General features: G+C 33.9%; 1 protein-coding gene across 2 annotated transcripts in view; it reads right to left on the reverse strand.

Moving 5' to 3' along the window:
• Window positions 1-4365: 4365 nt before the first annotated feature.
• The window catches only part of LOC133189957 (uncharacterized), a 35626-nt gene continuing 19826 nt past the window's right edge, over window positions 4366-20165 (reverse strand). The window contains exons 7-13 of one of the 2 annotated variants that reach the window (XR_009721539.1): window positions 18264-18827; window positions 15929-16098; window positions 14248-14395; window positions 12126-12262; window positions 10646-10778; window positions 7107-9158; window positions 4366-7063 (exon numbers count right to left, since the gene is read on the reverse strand). Coding sequence is in view for 1 of the 2 variants with exons in the window: in XM_061325403.1 (XP_061181387.1) it covers window positions 7690-9158; window positions 10646-10778; window positions 12126-12262; window positions 14248-14395; window positions 15929-16098; window positions 18264-18827 (2621 nt within the window). In the remaining variant the exon portion in view is untranslated. Of the gene's footprint in view, window positions 9159-10645; window positions 10779-12125; window positions 12263-14247; window positions 14396-15928; window positions 16099-18263; window positions 18828-20165 lie in introns of both variants that reach the window. The other variant, XM_061325403.1, reaches the window with a different exon arrangement.

Consider the following 20165-nt stretch of genomic DNA (forward strand, 5'->3'; position numbering starts at 1 on the left):
AGGCAGGCAGTCTCACAAAGGTAGGCAGTCTCACAAAGGTAGGCAGTCTCATGAAGGTAGGCAGTCTCACAAAGATAGGTAGTCTCACAAAGGTAAGCAGTCTCACAAAGATAAGCAGTCTCACAAAGTTAAGTAGTCTCCCAAAGGTAGGCAGTCTCACAAAGGTAAGCAGTCTCACAAAGGTAAGCAGTCTCACAAAGAATGTCCAAGGATCACAGAAAGAGTGGAAAAAGATTGCCCACCATCTCTTGGATCTCCTAATAATCTCACAAAGGTGAGAATGTAAAATGTTTTAAACACCTTATAGTGTAGATGTTCAAGAGATCACTGTAAGATCACAGAGAGATCAACTGATCTCACTAGAGACTACATTAGAGATTACACCCATTCTCATGTTATTAGGACTTTTTCTCTTAGCTTTATATTGTCTTTCTAAAATTTCCCTCATAGTTTGATTCTAATAGTCTTTTGTACTTAGGAATGGGCCTAAATATAAAGATCTATAAAGAATATTTAGAAATTATGTGTGAGAAAAATCCTTGGAAACAAATATTCAACATGTATATAATCAATTTCTGGCAAAAATTCCAATTAATTTAAGTTGCTGGTGACCTTTCAAGGCATATAAGCATACATGTAGAATTGTTCATACACATATATATTGATCTGTTTCCAGTGTGTATAACCTTGTATGGACAAAGTTATATACAACATGTCCACAGTAAGGCACATTTCCCCTATAGTTATCTCCCATTCCTGTTTCTCTTTCACAGATTTCAAGGAAATGTTAGGAAAGATGTATATTGGGGAAAGGAAGAATTCATTATATTTAAGGCAGATTTGATTAAGAACACAGATGCAAGAATGTTTTCACTAATTTTTTTTTTTTTTTTTATGAATTGCATCACAATTGGTCAAAAAAAAAAAAAAAAAGAGAGATAAAAACGTGGCTAGTTGAGTCCAATGGTAAAATTGTTGCTCTACCATCATTTTCAGATTATGTATTGTGATATTAATCACTTCAAATTCAGTATAAGTAATTGCAGTAAATCATCACTGAAAATGAGAATATTGCTGGAGTTGTGACACAATAATCTGCTACAGGTATCATCAGGTAAAGCAATATTACCTTTGATCTTATTTTCATATTGTGTATTTTTTTATTATACCCCCGCTCCGAAGGAGAGGGGGGTATACTGTTTTACCCCTGTGTGTCTGTCTGTCTGTCTGTCTGTCCGTAACACATTTTGGTCGCAGTTTTCTCAGGAACTACTCATTGCAGATGCTTGAAATTTTAGCACAATCTTTGTTTAGACATGCAATATGGTGGGATTCATTTTTGTACGAATCCGATGTCAACTTCCTGTTTATCCATGCGTCTGTCCGTACCACACATATAAAATTTTGGTCGTGGTTTTCTCAGCAACTTCTCATCACAGGTGCTTGAAATTTTAACACACTCTTTGTTTAGGCATGCCATATAGTGGGATTTATTTTTGTACAAATCCGATGTCAACTTCCTGTTTATCCATGCATCTGTCTGTACCATACATAAAAATTTTAGTTGTAGTTTTCTCAGCAACTACTCATTGCAGATGATTGAAATTTTAGCACAATCTTTGTTTAGGCATGGCATATGTTGGGATTCAGTTTTTACAAATCCGATGTCAATTTCCTGATTATCACTGTGTTTGTCCATAACCGAACTTGTTTATTCACAGAGGAAGGGAGTATTATTAGTGAGCATTGGCTCACAGACTTCTTGTTGTTTTTATATTACCGGTAATTACCTTCCTGCCAAATTACATTAATGTACTCTTTTCCTCTGAAATGATATACAGTCTTAGAACATCTCGAATATATCACGGATATGTTAAAGTTGGAAGGCCAGACCACTTTTTCCTTTGTATATATTATCTGGAATCTTCAGAAATCTCAGTATTTTTCTCAGTCCATCAAGTTTGAGATAATGCGGTTTGACTGTATTTCCCTGTACAAATTATTTCTAAGAACCTGTCAGAAGCTGTAAACGGCTTGGCCAAGATCAGGTGCCCATGTTGGTTGCAGATTAACAAAAAAATGAAGTCAAGTGAAATGTATTACATGTATGTTCTATGTAACACTACATCCTTTTGGCAGATTGTCTGAAATTTCTGTCCATTTTTGTCAAGCGGTTAAAAAAATTTCACTCTTACTATAGCAGAGACCCAAGTGAGCTACGGACTATACATATTCAGGCATAACATTTATCTTTATCATATTCAACTTAAAAAAAAGTATAATTCAAATACAAACTCTTTACAAAATATTGTCTGAGCAAAAAAAATCACATAATTCATTTCCATTTAAATACATGTATGGTATTACCGTATATAAAGGACATGGATAAATTTGTTTATCTTTGAGAGTTTTTCTACTTTTAATATTTGGACATTTGAAATAAAAATACATTAAAGTACTTTCAATTTTTCTAAACATACTTATATGGGGATGAAAATTTCAAACTTATTTGGTAATACTCAGAGAAAAACTGTCAGATATTTTTTGATTGACTATTTTGAGACCTTGGGCTATGGACTATACATATATAGTATTTTCATTTAATGAGAAACCATAGAAAAATAGTTGCTTTTTTCAGTAAATATTTGTTAAAATTATCATCTTGCTTTAATTTGTAGAGTCCGTAGCCCTTTTGTAAGTAGGATTTGTGTGGCTAAATATTCTGTTAAAAAATATTCCAATGCTGATCATTGGAAATGGATGGATAGTATGTATCACAAGAAGGAAAACTTTATCATGTATATTTAGAAATATGTTATGACCACAAACATAACAGGATAGACTACAGGAGCAAGCCTTTAGTTGAAAAATGTTAATTTTCAGATATTTTGTTTTTAATTACAGTGGTATTTGTATTTAAAAACATTGCATTTGTTCGAATAAACATATTTTTGTATTGTAGTTATTTTATCAATAATGTATATGACTTTTTCTGAAAGTTATTATATTGGGGCTACGGACTATATAGGGCTACGGACACCAATCATTCTTCTGTAACTTCTTTTGGTGTCATCGCAAAAGCTATTCATTACTGTTTTTTACTTTACTGGTAACTGCAAAAATATTATTAAACAAGAGCATGATTAATTCTACATTCTTTTGTTGAACACAAACTATAATGAAATATGGGGCTATGGACTATACACAAAATATTAGAGGAAAAGTATGGAAAATAAAATACAAAATGCACACATTTTACAATATAGCCACTATATTTTTCTCATAGTACTTTTTTTCTTAAGTTAAATAAAAAAAATTTGAACAAATTATATTTGCTCTTTTTTGATAGAAATTATGCATTTATTCAAACATTGATAAATCTTAAATTATATAACAAAGGTATATCTGCACACATTTATTCATAATTTCCACAATTTTTATCCTTTTTCTTTTCTGTAAAAGATAAACTTAACCAGAATGATTTCTCTATAATAAAGTACATTTATCTTGGAATGTTTCATTCAAAATAAATTTAATTAACCATTATTTAAAATGTAAAAAATCAAGTGCAACAGCATAACGCTTCAAAAATTATGAATCTTTGACTTTATTCTGTTGTTTTTTCAAAAATGCAGATACTATATATATGATATTATATACCAATGGAAAGCTCTCATTCTGATCTTTGCAATGCAACAAAAGACATTTAGATTATATGTAACTATAAGGAGTTAAATCTATTTAACATCATTTAGTTGGAAATGGGCACCTGATCTTGGCCAAGCCGTGAAGATAAATGCTATCAAACTGCAATTTTACACTGAAAAACAAGAAGTGTTAGTGAAATACTGATGCCCCCATATGGCAACTTAAATTATAGCAAAGGTTAAACTTTCTCAAATGCAAATCAAATATGCTGGTACCCACAGTAAGGTCTTGTCTCAAGAAATATACCTGTGAAATATGAAAGCCCTAGCAGCAACCATTGAATAGATATGGAAAAGGTTAAAGTTTTTCAAAAGTAAGTCAAACATCAAGGTCAAGTGGTCAAAATTAATGGTGCCCAAGGAAAGGCCTTCTCCCAAGAAATACACATGTGAAATATGAAAGCCGAAGCACCAATCGTTCAAAAGTTATGGCCAAGGTTAAAGTTTTTCAAAAGTACGTCAAACTCTAAGGTCAGGGTCAATGGATTACAATTGTTGGTATCCAAAAGAAGGTCTTGTCACAAGGAATAGACATCTTAAATATGAAAGCCCTAGCACCAACTGACAAACAGACAGACAGATGGATAGACAGAGCAAAAACTATATACCCCCAAATCTTCGATAGAGGGGCATAAAAAAAAGATACAAACACAATATATATACTGATGCAATTTAATTGCAAGCAAATTGAAAAGTACAGGCACAAAAAAATTTGGCATTCTATATAAATTCACAGGTGTGAATGTAACATGAATAGAGCACAACACTGCTGGAGGTGAACCAAAAGCACCATTATCGCTAGATAGTAAATAATGTGAAAACTTGATTCACATTATCGCTAGATAGTTAATAATGTGAAAACATGATTCACAAAACTCAACAGTCATATACACTGACTTAACAGTAGGAATTTGATACAGAAACTATAAATTCTAAAAGCAAGTTTTACTTACTTCTTATCTACAAATCTGATTCACAAATTATTGAGTTATACTAAAACATGCTACAGTACAATAACACCTGCATGTAAAATATTGTCAAAGTGTTTTTCTTTTTCAAGTTTGAGACAGTGTTTACAAAGAAAATGTCAGACTTTTTCAAAAGCTTGTCAAATTTTTTCCTAGACATGTTTTACACAACATATAATTTCTAACAAATAAAGAATGGTACAGTACTGATGTACAGATCTACACATGGGGAAGTCAAAGATTGATCAGAGGACTAAAACAACAAAGGCAAAAACATCAATTCATAGTGACAAAATATTGCTGTAATTAAAATTGCAAGGAAAACTACATGCTACAGAGATAATTAATGAGATCTGTGCTTCAAAAAATGGGCAAAATGATGCTTTTTCTTCTTTTAGAAAAAAAAAATTAAAACAAATGTTGATATATTTATACACACATGTAGATACACATCTAGTCACTATGTGACACATACAAAATATGTATAATTCTCATGCTTTACAACTGACATTCATTTTACACACTAGTTTACAACATTATCCATGTACATTATATTTTTTTCTGCATTACAAAATATGGGAAGCAATAAGTGTAAAAAGATGAAGCTAAAAAATTAATATAATTTAATGGCTCAAAATTGTACAATAAAACATATCAAAACAACACAATTAACTGTCATTGTGTAATAATTTGCAATCTCTCATTTACAAATAAAGATTATATTTTGAATATCTGTTATTCTGTCATGTCTGCTAGTTTGGAAAATTGATTTGGGTCATTTTGGGTACATTATGAGACTGTTTTGGCTTGTACCATATTACCATAAGATCATTTGTCAGTTCCTAAACTGTTTAATCTATCATCGTTACTTTTTTTCACACCAGTTCTGAATTTATGTTTTAGACATGGCAAGAACAAAGTCCCACAACTCAGCATTTGACCCATACTGCTACAAAAGTAATTCAACAAATTAATTTTCTTCAAATAACTTCAATGTTAACTGAGCGACAATTAAATGATTTCCATTATTAAATATGATAAAATGTACAGCAGTTATGAATACAAACCACTGTGACAACAAGTAATAATCTAGATCAGTTGTTTTACTGCTACCGTAGATGACCTAAAATAAGTACGGGAAAATTAACAGCTCTGAGTATATGCTTAGATTGTCTATCAATGTCTTAGCTACTTAAAAATTCAAAACGTTTATATAATGTATGCTTACACTATTGTAATTTGAACGTTGTTAAATGTTAAAATATATCAGACAAAAATTATTCTTGAATTTTTTTTTAAATTAACCTTGAACTTTAAAGTCTCAGGAAATGGATTATATTAAATGAGTAGAGAATTGGGACACTTATAAGACCTTCCTCTGGCTTATTATGAACAAGCCTCAATAAACACTAGATAATTAAATGAAAAAAAAATGAATTGACATTTATCAATGTGAAAAGCAATTTAAATAAATGTTATTTGGATTAAAAAAAATTCTAAGGAAAATGTCAACTAAGGCATTAGAGTCAAATCAACCTAAACAAGAGAGGCCTAGGATTTGTCAGCTTAAAAGTTTATCATATGATTAAACGAGAATATTTGTTGGAGAACATTTATAGCAATGAATGACTGACTAGCGAAGTTATACCTCAGTAACGGAAGATGTAGGAAAGACAGAGTTCAAAGGTCAATTACACTAAGGGGAGTCAACTCCTAACTAAAGGAAAGGAATATTATCACAATACAAAAACAGTTATTTCCAAAATATACATAAAATACTGCTTCTTAAGCAAAATGTGCACAAAAAATTAAACATATCCATAACTATTGTACATCTTTATTAATACATAAAAGAATTAATAAAAATAAGCAATCAATTAACTAATAGGATACCAACAAGATGCACCAGAGAATGCCATTCTTCTCTATTTACAGTGAACAGAAGTCTTCCTTATAATCTAATGACATCAAAGATATTTTAAATCTTGATCTCATCATAAATTGAACAACTCTTGCAGAAACCATTATAACTAGTGTTGAACAACAGATGCAGCTGTGACATGTATGATTGGAGTGGTAATACTTTCAGTCATTCATAATTTTCAAATATAGTTTGTAATTTGTACCAAGTTGATGCAAGCAATGGATGATTTTTTTTATCATATTACAGCACTATAAATAAAAAAAAATTAACTTAAACTTCAATAAAACTTTTCTGTTTTTTAAGGAAATTTATTCAGTCAAATATTGAAGTTTTATCCCTGTTGGCCCTCTTTTTGTGGAAGAATTATGATTGGAACTTCTTACGTAAAATACATCTATATTATGATTCTTGCCTTTTCTACACCCCCAACTTATTTCAAAAAAAAAAATCAATCATGATTAGTACTGTAAAACAAGGTTATAACGAACATGCTTATAATAAATTCACAATTACAGTCAAGTGATTTTTATTCCGTGTGGTTTTAAAACATATCATGAACCTAACAGATTTAACAAATTACGTATATTTATATCAAATCAAAATTGGTTGTCGCTGGTTCTTCATTATAAGCATGTTTTACTGTATCATGGATCAACACTGATAAATCACACAACTATATATATATGTATATATACTGCATGTACTTTATCTTGTTAATTAAAAACATCCTGCAATGGTTGTCATTGAAATCTGACTTCACATCCAAAAGAAAATTTCAACCAAAGAAAAAACAAGAATGCCCAAAATTGACATAAACATAGTAAACATAAAAGATCCACATTTCAAATTGATAATAAACAATCAATATAATGGATAATGATTATTATCAACAAATCAAATCCAATTTGTTTAACCTCCACCCCCCACCCTTTAATAAAAAGAAAACCCAGTGAAGTTGAAGTTTACATTGTTATAGGAATCATTAGAGTGACGTTTAAAAATATATTCTGTAATCTGTAACCTTTCCTGTCTTAAAATTATCTAAAAAGCTTACGAAATATTTCATTAAAATATGGAAATAAAGGGTTCATTAACAGCTCTGTTCAGTGGTGATAACAATATTAGCATTAACATCATCATCCAGGATTGAATAACCTTTCATGGGCTTATGTGTAAATTCTGGAGTGTTCATTATATAATGAGTCATCAAACGATCATCATACAAGGACAGTCGATTCTGTGCAAGAGTGACAGGGGTTTTGACTCTCTTTTTAATTTTCTCGGATGAATTTTCTCTTTTAATTTTTCCATCATCCTCAGAATCCTTCACCAGTAAAGCAAAGCTTTCACATGTATTTGACTTAGGTGGTGATTTTACTTTGTAGTTGTGTCCTCGCAAAGAAAGGGAATTTGGTCTCCTTCTCTTAGAGAACACATCATCCAATTCTGTGACACTAGAGAAATGACAGAACTCTCTTTGAGGACTTATGTCTGATGCACTTTTAGAATGACCTCCTGACCTGGTTACCAAGACAGCTGACCTTGGACCTGGAGTCTCCATCTTAGCCCTGCCCATTTCTGCCATATAGATGACATTGCTCTGTTTTTGATCAGAGGGCTGAACAAATGGTCTACCATTTGTCATCCTGATCTCTGTCTCTATAGCGTTTGTAGAACTCTCATGTGTAGGACTGCACCATGTTGATGGCCGCTGTCCAAGCTGATCTTGATACAGATTTGGATTTTGAACTTGTTGATCTTGTAATAAATTGCTGACTTCTGAGGCATTCTCCTGGCCATGTTTTCCTATCTTTTTATGAAAATGTCTTCCTTTCTTCTTAAAAAATGGCAATTTACTTCCAATATCTTTAACCTTTACCAGATTCTTGAAACGACTCTGGTGCGGTTTCTCTTGTTCTGAAAGGTGCATTGCTTGAGGTACATTGGCCACTTTTGGCCTGACAACACGACTCTCATGCACTTGATTTTGTAGAAACGGGATAGGTGGATTTCTATGTTGACCTAAAACATCGTTCTGAACTAGTGATGTTTCTAAGCTGTCACTGAATGAGTGTAAAAGATCATCTAACAAGGGCGGCACTCTTTGCCCACTGTCTGTATCAGATCTTTCATTGTTATACACAAGTTTGTTCCCAGACACACTCAGTTCCTCGTCACTCCTTTTATGAGTGTTTCTTTCCACTGTGGGGTTTCTCCCTTGGTGAACAGGGAGCACCATGTTATTTTTAGCCAGGTTGACATTCAAAAGTTTGACTGGAGGAGGGATATCCTCCTCTGAGGGAGACATCATGACAAAAGTTTCTGTTGTGGAGCCAGATGTTGTCATGCCTGGTCTGTTGTACCAGGATGATGGTCGTGAGTTGATATACCCATTTGGTGGAGAGCTGATTACCATACTGGTGGTGTTATTGTCCGCAAAGCTGGCTGTTGTAGTTTCTTCTCTTAATGGAGCCACTCCTATAGTTTCCGGGGCCGTTCTCTCTGGCTCAGAAGAAAACTGGAATGAGTTACTCGTTGTTGTTATCGTTGGAGTCATGCCTGCAGAAAAAAAAAATTGGTAATCTGTATGCATCATTGACAATAAGATGTACATGTGCTTTTAAAACTGGCATGTAATATTGTTTCCTTGATCATGTCATGATGTTTAATACTCTGAAGTTGATTATGTCTCTCAAGAAATACTTTGACAATGCTGCTTTACTCTTTAAGTCACTCCTTCAAGGTATGACTACAGAAGTTGATCAATGTTTTACATTTTTTATAATTTTGATAACTCTGATTAAAAATTCTGAAGTATTTCGAAATTGATAAATGTTTCTCAAAAGAGCTTCTTTTTAGGCATACTAGGCCAATCTCATTTTATCACGAAAGATGTTTACAAATACATTCAGAAAACTTGTGATTTTGAAGGTAGACTTGCTTTCAGATGAGAAAACCCCCAAAATGCTGTTTTTGTACTAATTTTTCTGTGGTTGACTTATGAGACAGGTAATGTATAATATTTCTTCTGAATATAAATAATAACCAGTATGATACCTTGATTCTCCTCTCTGTCCCTCACCTCTATGATCATTGTGATACCTTGATTCTCCTCTCTGTCCCTCACCTGTATGACCAGTGTGATACCTTGATTCTCCACTCTGTCTCTCACCTGTATGACCAGTGTGATACCTTGATTCTCCACTCTGTCCCTCACCTGTATGACCAGTGTGATACCTTGATTCTCCTCTCTGTCCCTCACCTGTATGACCAGTGTGATACCTTGATTCTCCTCTCTGTCCCTCACCTGTATGACCAGTGTGATACCTTGATTCTCCTCTCTGTCCCTCACCTATATGACCAGTGTGATACCTTGATTCCCCTCTCTGTCCCTCACCTGTATGACCAGTGTGATACCTTGATTCTCCTCTCTGTCCCTCACCTGTATGACCAGTGTGATACCTTGATTCTCCACTCTGTCCCTCACCTGTATGACCAGTGTGATACCTTGATTCTCCTCTCTGTCCCTCACCTGTACGACAAGTGTGATACCTTGATTCTCCTCTCTGTCCTTCACCTGTATGACCAGTGTGATACCTTGATTCTCCTCTCTGTCCCTCACCTGTATGACCAGTGTGATACCTTGATTCTCCTCTCTGTCCCTCACCTGTATGACCAGTGTGATACCTTGATTCTCCTCTCTGTCCCTCACCTGTATGACCAGTTTGATACCTTGATTCTCTTCTCTGTCCCTCACCTGTATGACCAGTGTGATACCTTGATTCTCCTCTCTGTCCCTCACCTGTATGACCAGTTTGATACCTTGATTCTCTTCTCTGTCCCTCACCTGTATGACCAGTGTGATACCTTGATTCCCCTCTCTGTCCCTCACCTGTAGGACCAGTGTGATACCTTGATTCCCCTCTCTGTCCCTCACCTGTAGGACCAGTGTGATACCTTGATTCCCCTTTCTGTCCCTCACCTGTAGGACCAGTGTGATACCTTGATTCCCCTCTCTGTCCCTCACCTGTATGACCATTATTTACCTTTCTGTTTGCCTTCCTGAGACCAGAGTGCAATCATATCAAGTATCCTCTCTTCTACACACACTGCTGTCAGACGAGCCTCCGAGTCATGGTCCCAGCACTCCTCTATTGTCTCTTTCAGAATGTACACAGCCTACAAATACAGCATTATGAATTTACTGATTCTTACTAGTACAGTAATTTACAAGCTAGAAAACTGTTCGCTCTATACACAAAAAAATCCTATGCTTCACACATTTTGTTACTTGATCTACAGCATCTCCTACTCTCTGGCTGTGTTATACATGTACGAATGAAAAAGATGAAGATAATGAACAGTAATCAAAAAAAATCTATAAACAATACAAATCTGTGAAGAGGGCATCAAACACCGACCTCTGGAAATTCCAGAGGTGGAATCAGGTGACTAGGTGTATCTGTTCTATCATGTCTGCTTTTAAATTTAGGTACATGTTTTACATCAATGCTTTGGCTATACATGCATCATCAGTTATATAAGCCAAATCAAAAGAAACCTGTTGATTCCTGATTGCCAATACATGTATCCTTATCTGAATGTGACTGCATACTTGATTGTGACAGCCTACCTGTGATCTTGCCTATTGGTATGGTTGTTTTTACTTGATAGTGACTGTGTGTACGTGATAGTCACAATGCCTAACTGACTGTGACTATCACTGTGCTTACCTTATTGTGAATTTGTCTACCTGACTAGGCTTTGTCCACCTAATTATGATTTTGTCTACACAATCAATACTGTTCTTGTATAGATATGAATGTACCTACATGATAGTGACTCTTTTCACCCAAGCATGACTATTCTCGACTCTGTCTATTACTATTTTTATATGATTGTGACAGTATCTACCTGATTATGACAAAGTCTACTTAATTGTGACTGTATCTACCTGACTGTGACAGTATCTACCCTGGTATTAACAGTACTTACCCTGGTATTGACAGTACCTACCCTGGTATTAACAGTACCTACCAGATTGTGACAGTGCCTACCTGTAGGGATGTCCGATTTTATCGGTATACCGGTATATCACGATTTTTAAATACGTGATATGTATCGTGATATGGAAACTAAAATACCGGTATTTAGGTACATAATTATAAATTCCAAAAATTGTTCATGTAATTGTTTAAACTTTCAATTTACAATTACAGGAAGTGTAAAATGTGTTGTTAAAAACAGTCAAAGAACAGCATCCTAGCATCCAAACATGCTTTAAATTATGTTATTAAAGAAATGAAAAAAGTGAAGTTATGTTTTTCCAGCTTATTTTTAGGAAAAATTATGAACATTTATCTACAATCATTGTAAAAATTGTTTGTTAAAATATCATGGTATTTTGGGGGAAAAATCGTGATATATCGCAATACGAAAGTTTTGGCGATACCCATCCCTACCTACCTGGTATTGACAGTACCTACCTGATTGTGACAGTACCTACCTGGTATTGACAGTACCTACCTGATTGTGACTTTGCCAGACCTCAGGCATCTTAGGTCTCACTTTGTTCCTGGACACCAGAATCTGCATCTCCTCAAATGTTGGCTGAGAGCCTGCCTCCTGTTGGTAAGGCATCTGGTAATCAGGGACAGGACAACCTTCAATGAAAAGAATTACACAAACTGAACAGGAAAATCTGACAAAAATGTAGCTCAACAGGGTTTGACACCAAGGCATGCCCGAATGACCCAGTCTTGAGTGCTTTGGTCCTGTAAAATGTATTTTAACTAGTCCAACTGGTATTGTGGATAAACTAAAAATAAACTTCTATTTTAGTCTTTCAAATGAATATGCTAAAAATAATTTTATTATTTGTCAATTGTCCTAGCCACTGCCAAGTAAAAGAAAATTTCCCCATGACACAATTACTATTTTTAGCCACATGTAGTCGCAGTCAAAAGACTAACTTCATTCAGTGTCAAGTAGCATGAATAGTAACCAAATGTTTTCTATCTAGTTTACTTATATTTTATTAGAATAATGTGATTTTATTATAGTTTGTTGGAATGTTCTGTAACACTTATAACATTATATATGAATTTCGCATGTCCCCATTAACCAGTCTCAAATTGGCTGCGACTTATCACACAGTCTATCAAAAATCTTTACACATTTGCGGGAAACTATGCTTTTGTTCAAATATGGTTATAAGAATTAAATTTGCAAGTCATGTCTAGGTTGGTGATTTTACAGTCACGGTTAGTAAAATTTACTAGACGTAGCCAATAGTTCCAATACTTAGTATCGCAATTACTTCGCAATTATCTAACTTACTGCCGCTCTTTTGCAATAAAATCAAGAAAGCTCCAAATCTCATGTCATTTTCGGGGCATAACATTTGTTTACGCTAGTGACAATCGCATGATTCGAACAATGAGTATGCCAAAAGTACAATGTATTTGCCAATGTTTGCATTTCAGAAAGTAAGTCATCTTATTCCGTATTATGTTCATATGCAGAGTTTAATTCGAATTAAAGGTAAGTTACTACAAATTAAATTTGAACTGCGTTCACACGCAGAATTTAATGCGAATTAATTTAATTCGAATTAGTTAACTGTGCATTAAATTACTTCGCATTAACTCCATGTGAATGCTAAGCAAAGCTACTTCGAATTAAATTCTGACACATGCGCAATGGCAGAATAAAGTCACATGCCACATGTCGGTGGTTAGATATATAGGTACTTGTATTATTTTTGAGTGAAAAACTACAGGAAAATTATGTTAATCACTAAAATGTGTACAGACACTATGACATTATTGTCAAATGGATCTGCCCTGCATAAGATGACATGATTTGAAAATGACGTCATAATAGCCTTACTGAATAGCCTTACTATAGAAATAAAAGTTTAATTCGCATTAGTTTACTTCACATCAGTTGTTGTGTGAATGCAATTTAATTCGCATTAGTTTAATTCGCATTAGTTTACTTCGCATTAATTTACTGTGAATTAAACTCTCCGTGTGAACAGGGCATAAGTCAGAAAGAAATGGATGAATTTATTATTAGAAGAAATGGCTTAGCGGAAAATATCTACAAAAAATGTAATTCAGGAGAACTTAGCATATCCTAAATTTTATCACCTGGTGTACCGAACGTTTAGCAAGATACTTCACGAGGACCTCTTTCTCAAATGTCATTCAAAAATCTACAGTGATCGACCTCGTAGTGTATTCAACAGCACATTGCCCCAAGCTAATTGACATTTCCTAACTCCAACTCAAAAGAGTTCCGCTTAGTTAAGTAATCACGATATCAAGAACTGATGGTGGGCTACTTCCGTCTAGTACTCATGAAACTTAATGTCAAACCCTGCTTTACTGGTCAAGTACATGTGTAAAAGTAATTGAAAGTAATTATTTTAAAAAAAAGTCTTAAAATTAGGATCAATGTTTGGAAAGCAACAGATATTTGCCAATATGTATATCTATAATTCCTGTTAAAAGTTTAGAAAAAAAAATTAAAACTATGCATCCGATACATTTTTAACAATGTTTCAAATAACCTCCCCCTAAATCTTTATGAAGAAATGCAATAATCTTCAAATACACAGTATCCTTTTCCTTTGGTAACTCACTATGATACAAATCCTGACATCTGGTGGCAAGTTCCCACAACACTAATCCCAGTGAGTAGACATCGATTTGTTTTAAGGAGGCTTCTGATTCTCTCAAATTTGCAGCACCATCTAAAAGCTCCGGGGCCATATATCTTAAAGTTCCAACCTGTTTTCAGAAAGAAAAATATACAAATTACTTCATACAAGCATATTAATTCACATTACATAAAAACTCCTGTTCAAATTTTCAAAGCCAACCTGTTTTCAGGAAGAAAAATATACAAATTACTTCATACAAGCATATATTAACTCATGTAACATAAAAACTTCAAATTTTCAAAGGTTATCTTACATCAGCTGCCAGAGGCTATTATTCTTGGATTTCATACAAATCAATAAAGAAATATTCCTTTTTTTCTCATATTTGTATGCTAAGAAATTTTCACCCTTGATTTATTTTTGCCCCATTAACCCTTGTCTTTCAAGGGTGAATTCAAAACAAGATATCATTATGTCTGAACACAACTATGTCTGGTTGAATTTAAATGGGGCAAAATTCTTTGCATGTGTGATGGGGTGAAAATAACATGGGCAAAAATAACCCTGATTCTCATAAAATCACAGCACTTCCTTCGCATAAAAAAAGATATTCCAAATTCTTACCTCAACATTTCATCAAATGCTATTCAAAAAGTTTCAAGGAACAAACTTTTTAGATGCAAATTATTTACCAAGCTAACTTCATTCATTTTTTAATCTATTTTTAAAACAAAGTCTTATTTACCTTCAAAACTAGAGACTCCCATAGTATTGTAGTCTTGGAATATGTGGAAGCCTGGTGCATTTATGAGGTAAAATCTTGTTTTTTAATTAAAAAATGTGATTCTACATTACAAATGACAAGCAAATGAATTAAAAGCTGTTGAAATGTTTACTTCAACATAGTTTTTACCATTATATTTATATTTTCAACAATAAGGAAATTAAATTGTGAATGGGATTTTTTTTTTTAAATTACTCTTTGCCAACTGTTTATCGAAATTGTCTCCAAAGTGTGTTCAATACTTTTTTTCCAAAACCACATAGCAAAAATCAGATGACAGGGCTGAGGCATACAATTCATTGACAAAAAAGAACATGATAATTTTGGGAAAATCCATAGACACTCGTTACTGTAATAATTTTGTTAACCAATAGTATTATTATACTAGGGGTTAAAAATTATTACAGAAACAAGTGCCTGTGGAAAATACCACCATACAGTGGAACTGATGATACCATGAGAACTGAGTATATAAAGTATTTTTCTGTAACTTTGTTTCAGTTAAAATTTATTGAAGAAATTATACCTCAAAAACAGTAGAAAAGAATAAAAACACAGTGGCAATTTTTGAATTATGACCAGTATCACTGCTTTCTTATGAAATAATTAGATCACTCTGCTGTAGATTAGGAATTTGAAATTTCTGCAATTTAATCTTTAATTTGCAGTTTTTATTGAACTCAAAATTTCACATAACAACACAAACACAAAAATGTTCATGTGGTATGCACGGCATAAAGGCAGCATTAATTGAACTTTATCATCACAAGTACTCCAAGTCAACAGTACTCACTCTATGCTAATTAGAATACATATATCATAGTCACTAGTGCTCTAATTAACCTACAAACTTATCATTTCTGCTTCATAACTTACATCTTGTAGAGAGGCCTGTTCAGCATACTCGTATTGGCCGTTCCTGATCAATTTTGACCCCATGGTCGTTATGGCAAATCCAAGGTCACCAATGACACAAGTAAGGTCATCCTGTACCAAGATGTTTCGACTGTTGAGATCTCTGTGTGCTATTGTAGGCTTGAACTGGTCTGTTAAAATCAAGGAAACCACATTCACAATTTTTTTATCAGAAGAAACATGTATAAGTTACCCATTTTTTACTTTAAACTTTAAATGGGCCACAATAAAAAATTAAAAATTTGATCTTCCACTGTGGCCCCATGACTAATCATGACTGCTGCTCTTGAGAAGAAGATTTTTAAAGATTTCTTTCTTTATATTCCCATGTTAAACTTTGTTCTACTATTGTGGCCCCATGACTAATCATGGCCCTGCTTTTCTTCAGACAAGAAGATTTTTCGAGATTTTTTTCCTTTATACTTCCATGTAACTCTTTGACCCCCCCCATGTAACCATATCCTACACCCAGGGGCCACAATGTGAGGAAAACCTCAAACCTACACGTCAGGAAGCTTTCCATTAACATCTTTTCTGGCCTAGTGTTTTTTAATTAAGACAACCACACTATTTTGCCTTTTCTTGATTATCTCCCCTTTCGTGAGAATGTGTGCCATGTGGTATTTTATTTGAATAAATTTGAATCCCCTTCAACTTGCTTTGTGGCAAGTTAGGATGAAAATGGTCAACTGTGGTTCTGGAGAAATAATCAGATATGTTTCTACGTTCATGTCAATATTTACAAATTATGAAAGAGATTCATCCACCCCCGTTTCCCTACTCTGGGCATCTAACAAGTCAGCGACGTCATACACAATCTGTTAGATCATTTAGGAAGATCAAGCCCACACTGATTATACTGACACTTTTATTACGTAAAAACACAGGTTGTCATTGCATGGGAACTTATTTTGAGAAACAGACAGAGACTATAACTTCGTGGTTGGTAAATAACATTATATGGATTTATATCCTATTTATCTTTATCTTGCAAAGTTTTCAGGTGACGTCATAGTTGTTTTTTCCTGTACTCAGAAAATGAAGATTTTTTTTATTAACTTGTGACTTATTCATTCATGCCCTTTTAAATGTCAAGGTAAGCTTCAACTTTAAATATTGCTACAGTTACAGTAATCAATAAAAAAATGAAGGACTTTTTAATTCCATTTTAATATTAAAATACTGAATGACAATTTTTTTTATAATAATGTTGTTAAAGGTGACTTGAAAAGTGCTAAATTTTTCCCATCCACATGCAGTGTGAAATATGAAACTTGCTTTGTAAATTTTAAATGCATTTTGTATTTTGAAATATTTGAAAAGATACATGTTCACATACATATTTTATATCTGTGCTTGAATATTCCATAATGGAACCCTAAACATGAAGAATTAAAACTTCATACAGACACTGAATGAGGCATCATCTCTTATTATATGAGATTAGAAATCCAATGATACAACTGCTTAAGATATGTAGGACATAATTATATTATACAAAATGTGAAAAAAATTGACTAGATTCTCAAGGTCAAGCTCAAGGTCATTCTGCATCTATAGACAGGTGGATGGACAGTTGGACAGACAAACACAAAAATATGGTAATTCCAGTCATCCTACTTTGTTGTGGGAGATTTGGTGTAATAATAATCATATACTAAATCTTTTGACAAATTCTGGTAATGTAAATGCTAGAAGAATTTACTCTTACCTACACTTTCCCTGGGGTGTCTGCTGCAGTGCAGTCAAGGGCAATGTACAAACATTTCACAGTGAAATAACCCCATGTGATTTACATTGTAATAAGAGGTACTATTATGTGACCAGTTGACATGAGATAACTTGAGACAAATGTGATCAATTTGTACCCTTATAAGATCAATTTGGACAAAATTACATTTTACTTTCAAGCAAACAGTTTTTCAGTCAAATCTTGTTCTCTGGAACTTGATGGGGCCAAGAAAAAAACTTTGATGATATCCAAGGATTTGAGACATTGAGGTTAAAATACATATTAAAAAAGTGGTTGGGACTTGCAACTCACTTCAATGTATCCATGGTATTCAAAATATTGATCTTTGAGATATTGAAGTTCAACTGTATATAATCTAGCTAACATGGTCAGAAACCACAGGATTTCTATCCATTACACTATATTCAATGAATATATTGTAAGGAGAGAAAACTCTAGGGTTCTGAAGATGTTAATCTACGGGGGGATAAATACAGTCAAACTAAGCAAAAGAAACTGACTTTTTGATTTTTGTAATATCACAAAGATCAAAAGGATCCTTACCCCCATTCCTTAGATCTGTGTGCAGATGGACTAAGCCCTTGACAATACTCAGGCACATTTTACTGAAAGTTTCCCAGTCTATTGTATTGTTCTGCAAGTATCCAAACAAGCTTCCCCTCGGCACATATGACAAGACGATCATATACTGCCAGAATCCCTCCATATTCTGTCGCTCATCAGTCCCGTAAAACTTCAGCAGATTTTCTTGCTCTATAAATGGCAGTGAGTAGATGTACTTTTCATTCTGGTAGAGATGTTTGTGATTTTGACTGAAGACTTTTACAGCCACTGGGACCTCCCCTAGTTGTCCTTTCCAAACCTCCCCGTTCTTTGTCTTACAGATCAGAGACATGATTCTCAGATCCTCACTCTGGAAGCCAGGGAGCGGCTGGGCCTCCACCACATCCAAAGGACTGGGGGGTTGTTTTCGTGAGGAAAGGCAGATTCGGTACAGCAGAAAAGATGCCATGACAATTAGAGAGATGGAGCAGATGGACACCAGAGAAATGATGATTGTTTTTTCCTTATATAGTCGATAGGAATCCACCGACAGATAGCTGGAAGCTGAAATAGCAAGAAAAGGTGGAAAAAATTGCAAACCATGATCATATGTATACATTTATTTTTAAATATAGGCTTGGATTAATCGCTGGTCAGATTAACATGCAGTTGGTGTTTGTTTCAAGCCTGTATTGTTTACATGGCATTATTGATCATCAAAACTACTACAATTTGACACATAGAACTGTGTATTCATGTACGAGGGTTGATCCAAAAGTCCGTGAAATTCTTTATATTTTATTCATTAATGGAAGTGATTGAAAATTACAGATGAAAATGTATACACTTGATGAATTTTCTTAATAAAAGAATATTTCAAAAATTCCTCAAAGTAACTCTTTGGCAGTTGCCATAGAAACGGATGTTTGAAAATACGGGGGAAACATTTATTTGTATATTGTATATCATTTCAATTCTTAATGCTCACTGTGAAAAAAAAAACGCGCTAAGTGAATATGAAACAAAAATGATGTCATAATTACGATTGCTTGAACTCTTACAAACCTTTGTGTAAAAGTTTTATCAATTCTACTGGATATTTATTTTTTCTATTGATGATTTCTTGTCCATCAATGACATCTTTAGACAACGTCGATACTCAGTCAGTCAATAAGTTTTGTGAAATTCTTGGGAACACTCAACTCAAAATTCTCGAGAACACTCTTACTCAGATGTATACACTAAGGATACATGCAGGACAAAACAGCAGTAAACAATTGGTTTTCAAGTGGTTTAAGAAATTTATAGAAAATAGATCTTCTGTGAAGGATGAAGGGCCTGGCTGACTATTGGACGGTCATTCTTTCCTCGTAGGCAAATTGAGAGTGTTTATAGATGTGGACCGCAATGCACTGTGCTTGACATTGCTACTGAAATCAGAACATCATATGGAAGGACAGGGCGCATTTTGAAAAATGATCGTAATATGAAGAAAGTGGGTGCGAGATGGGTACCATTTTCTCGAAGGCAGAAATGGAGAAAAGTATGCAGTGTTCTGCAGAATTTCTAAGTCAACTTGAATGTGTGGGTGAGATGCTCCTAGAATGTGATGTGACATACCTAACAACGTTACCTCAAAGTCTCCCCGGGATTTTACAGCTGTCCATGTTAAGAAAGCTTGTGATTTTAATGGTAATTGGAATGTGGTGAAATTTTCCAGTATTATTGCATATTATTATATGATTGAATAATTTCCCTCTTTCTGATTGGCTGAGATCCAACAATGTTAGAAAAATACTACGTTATATTGACCTACACGTGACCTTCCAGGTCAATATAAGGAATTATTGCAGGTCAATATAATGAATCACGTGACCTTCCAGGTCAATATAAGGAATTATT

Source organism: Saccostrea echinata, unplaced genomic scaffold, assembly GCF_033153115.1.
Source record: "Saccostrea echinata isolate AGI-Se365-2 ecotype Australia unplaced genomic scaffold, CSIRO_AGI_Sech_v1 ptg000020l, whole genome shotgun sequence".
NCBI classification, from domain to species: Eukaryota; Metazoa; Mollusca; class Bivalvia; order Ostreida; family Ostreidae; genus Saccostrea; species Saccostrea echinata.